This window comes from Arachis ipaensis, chromosome B06, assembly GCF_000816755.2.
Source record: "Arachis ipaensis cultivar K30076 chromosome B06, Araip1.1, whole genome shotgun sequence".
In the NCBI taxonomy this organism is placed as follows: Eukaryota; Viridiplantae; Streptophyta; class Magnoliopsida; order Fabales; family Fabaceae; genus Arachis; species Arachis ipaensis.
The window spans coordinates 123,589,558-123,593,501 of NC_029790.2; the positions used below are offsets into that span (position 1 = coordinate 123,589,558).

A 3,944-nucleotide genomic window follows, 5' to 3' on the forward strand; every position below is an offset into this window, starting at 1 on the left:
TTAACACCTAATTAGAATTAAACTCATTTAAAATATAATAATTTTATACATATATTTAATTATATATTATCACATTAGCAAAAATAATATTTTTGAAATGTATTAATTGAAAAGTTATCTAGATGAAAATAAAAAGTTTTACCTTATAAGTTCATCGAAATTAAACTTTAAAAATGTAAAAAATATATGTTATTCTATGATCTATCCAACAAGTATGAGCTATGTGCCATGAGAATTACACATATGTCCTTTCTTTTCTGGTTACTAAAAATTCCTAGTGAAGAATCAATAGTCCATTCAGATTCTGGCAATATTGTAAACAAAATTCAAATATGCTATATTACTTAAATTTCTATGGTTAGTGATCAGTGAACTACTTTTTCAACTTTAGTCACGGTTCTCAGAAATAATTTACTTCCTAACTAATTATAACGAGCTCCCGAAACATTGGATTATATGGGAAATCAAGCTTGGACAATTGGTTCTTCAATTCTTGATGATGGCCTATCTGAACTGCGCGAACTCGATGACTCTGAGAAGCTGTTGGAAACTCCGATCTTCTTCAATGCATTTGACACAAAGCTGTTTGTGCTGTAAGATCTAATTGAGCTATCTGAGTCAGGCACACCCGTGTTCATAAAAGGTGGTTGAGTTGGTGTAGGAAAATCCAAATTCGAATTAGTTAACAAGTTCACAACTTGAGTCATGGATGGCCTTAAGGAAGCAGAAGCTTGTGTGCACAGCAATCCAATGTGAAGCACTCTTAAAGCTTCATTTGAAGGATATTCATTAATTCTCAAAGAAGAATCAACAGCTTCAGCCAGTGTGTTTGATCTGTACAGTTTCCAAACCTGTTGCAAAAAGGGAAATTTTCCACATTGGTAAATCAAACATCATATATATTGCATGCATAGACTCAAAGCACAAGCGCACGTGCACGCGCACACACACAAATTAACAAGGCTTGTTTCAAGTCTTACTGTCTGCAAAAGGGAACCAGAGTCCTCTCTGAAGACATTATTCCTCCTGCCACATACAATCTCAAGAACAAGTACTCCAAAACTGTAGACATCGGCTTTATCGGTAAGTTGTCCTCGAATTAGGTACTCAGGAGCCATGTAACCTCTGTTCCAAAACCGAAAAATAAATTGTTAATAGTAAAAGGGCATCTAGAATTTCCATCGACAGCATAGGGTTGATCAGATCCTAGTGTTAGCCGATGGCAATGCAGGAGATTAGTACAATTTTTATTGAGTGCAGATTTTGAGTTCTTTTGTGGACATTGATTTTATCTTCTTAGTTTGTCATAATACTCCACTATTTTGTTGAGCTCCTTCTTTCAAAAAAAATTGAAAGAACTAAATCAAGGCTAATTTCCAGTTTTTTCAACCAAAATATTTTAGTAATCACAAATTCACAATAGTGGATTGGATGCCACACCTTGACTCAAAATCTAAAGAAAGACAATGATTTTATGAGTCCTATATATTCTATGTTTTTCATCCAACGGTCTACAATATAAAAAATGCTGAATAAACCGGGGACTTACAGTGTTCCAGCAATTCCAGTGCTCAAATGTGTCTTATCAGCACCAAAACAGCGAGCAAGACCAAAATCCGCAATCTTAGGTGTAAGATTCTCATCCAGAAGAATGTTGCTGCTTTTGATGTCTCGATGAATGATTCTTATTTTGGAGCCTCCATGAAGATATGCAAGCCCTTCTGCTGTTCCAAGAATGATATTAAACCTCTGCTTCCAGTTTAGGTTCTGAGTTTTGTTCTTTTCTGCAAGGCGCACATAATAGCTTCGTGAGTTTTTGTAATTAAAGAATTACTTTGTTTTCTTTTACCTGTCCTGGTCACTTTTTGATACATTTTCAGATTAATATTTCTATGCATATACATTTATTTAAGAAAGAGAACTTACCAAAGATAAATTGATCTAAACTCTTGTTGGGAAGGAACTCATAAACAAGGAGGCTCTCAGGGCCTTCAATGCTGCAACCCAATAGTTTGACAAGGTTCTTGTGTTCAATTCCACTAATTAAGTTTACTTCATTGAAGAACTCATCCACCCATTGCCTGTTATTGAAGACCAACCTCTTAACAGCAACAACTTTCCCATTTGGGAGAACACCTTTGAATACCGAACCAGCTCCGCCTTGGCCTACTTTTCTTGAAGGGTTGAAATAATCCGTGGCTTTCTCAAGAGTTTCATATTTGTAATTCAAGCTAGACTCCCTTATGGAAGAGCAAATCTGACCACGATTATTGTTTTCTTCGCGATGCAGAAGAAAAGAAACACGTCATTGGAAAGTTAATACACACAACATTGGTGTACAAGTACAACGTCAAAAACTAATTTCATAGTTAGAATGTATGTTCACCTTTTTTAATCTTTGAGAACTTGGTGAAGGCCGCATAAGAGGCTGAAATAGAAAGCATTATAACTGCAGCTACTGCTAACACTGCTGCTATTATTACTCCTCTCCTAAGAGGCCCTGAAAAAGAACCCACATCAATAAGAACACAATTTTTGTTAGCCAACCCAAGTTGGTCAAGTGTTAAGAGGAATCCATTAGTCAACCACAAACCTTTAAATAGAGTTTAGATCCGTAACAAATTAATATCAATTATGATCATGAAAATTTAGAAAAGTTGCTTACTGCTTCCAGCTTCAACTACACGCTGCTCATTGTAGAACTTCACCGTTGAATACCTCAAATAACAGCCAGCATTTAAGGCTCTCCCTTCTTTTTTAGGCAAGCAACCTCTGACTTGCTTCCCAGCTTTCCTCAAGCAGTTTCTGCAACCATCATTCCCTACGGTTTTCCAGCACTGCGCCAAAGCGTAAACTCCATCAATCTCTCCCACGGCAAAACCGCCACCTTTAGTGACGGCCTTCAGAACAACACTGTCAACTACCCTCCCAACACTCCTCTGATGAGCCACCCCCTCCACATTCCCTCCGGTGCAGTTGACGGTGTCCCTGACGGGGTCGGTCTCCTCGGAGTAGAAGCGGTAACGGTCGTAACGGAGGAAGCAGCCGTCGAGGTAGATGCGGGCGGAGAGGGAGGGGAGGCAGCGGGGGAGGGTGGTCCGGCTGGCGGCGTAGCAGAGGAGGCAGTCTGTGTGGGAGAGGTCGTTGAAGCACTGCGCGAGGCCGTAGACGGTGCCACCGCCGCCGTCGACGGAATGTGTACCCCAGTTATGAGCGGTTACTTGCTGAGAGAGGAACTCCATTTCTTTGATGAAGCTTGGGATGTAGTTGGAGTAGAGTGGGGCCTTCGTTGTGCCGCAGCTGAGTCCTGCTTCTGAGATTCTTGGATCGGAGAGTGTGAGATGGCAACGACATGAGAGGCTGAAAAAAAATATTGCGAAGATTACGCATGATGATGGTGACGAAGATGAGATTTTCTTCTTCTTATGACTCATTTCTTTTCTGACTTGTTATGCTATATCTGACTGATGTTTTTTGGCCAAGATTTTTCAGATGATAATTTTGGTGAACCCTGTGTGTGTCGTTTTTCTCAGTGTGTGTAAGAGGATGTTGAAGTTGAAGAGAAGGGGAACAAAGTGAGTGACAGAAGGCAAGTTCGAGATTTCTTTTTCTTGTTGGTGCTTTATGAGTGTCTTCTCCCATATTTGTGGACTACAGGGATATGACGGTGTGTGTGTTTAGTGCGTGCTACTGCTAACACTGCTAATTTTTATACTCTAGAGTCTACCCACTTGTGAAACATGGAAATTGTAAATACAAGTCCCATCATTAATTTGTCAATTTGTCTCGGTCGTTCAGGTAAATGAATTCTATGGTGTTTTTTATGATTTTTAAATTGTCTAATTTATCTTTTAAAATAAAAAATAAAATATTTAAAATAAAAGATAAATTATTTAAAATTTATTAAATATTATTTATTTATATTTTTTATTAATTTAGATATA

At 38.2% G+C, this 3,944-nt stretch overlaps 1 protein-coding gene across 1 annotated transcript; it reads right to left on the reverse strand.

Moving 5' to 3' along the window:
* LOC107605104 (cysteine-rich receptor-like protein kinase 42) lies at positions 161 to 3,263 on the reverse strand. Its single transcript, XM_016306854.2, has 6 exons — positions 2,666 to 3,263; positions 2,387 to 2,500; positions 1,927 to 2,277; positions 1,550 to 1,784; positions 981 to 1,125; positions 161 to 851 (listed from the first exon to the last, which is right to left on the reverse strand). The coding sequence occupies exons 1-6, from the start codon at positions 3,240 to 3,242 to the stop codon at positions 465 to 467; spliced, it is 1,809 nt and encodes a 602-aa protein (XP_016162340.2). The 5' UTR covers positions 3,243 to 3,263; the 3' UTR covers positions 161 to 464.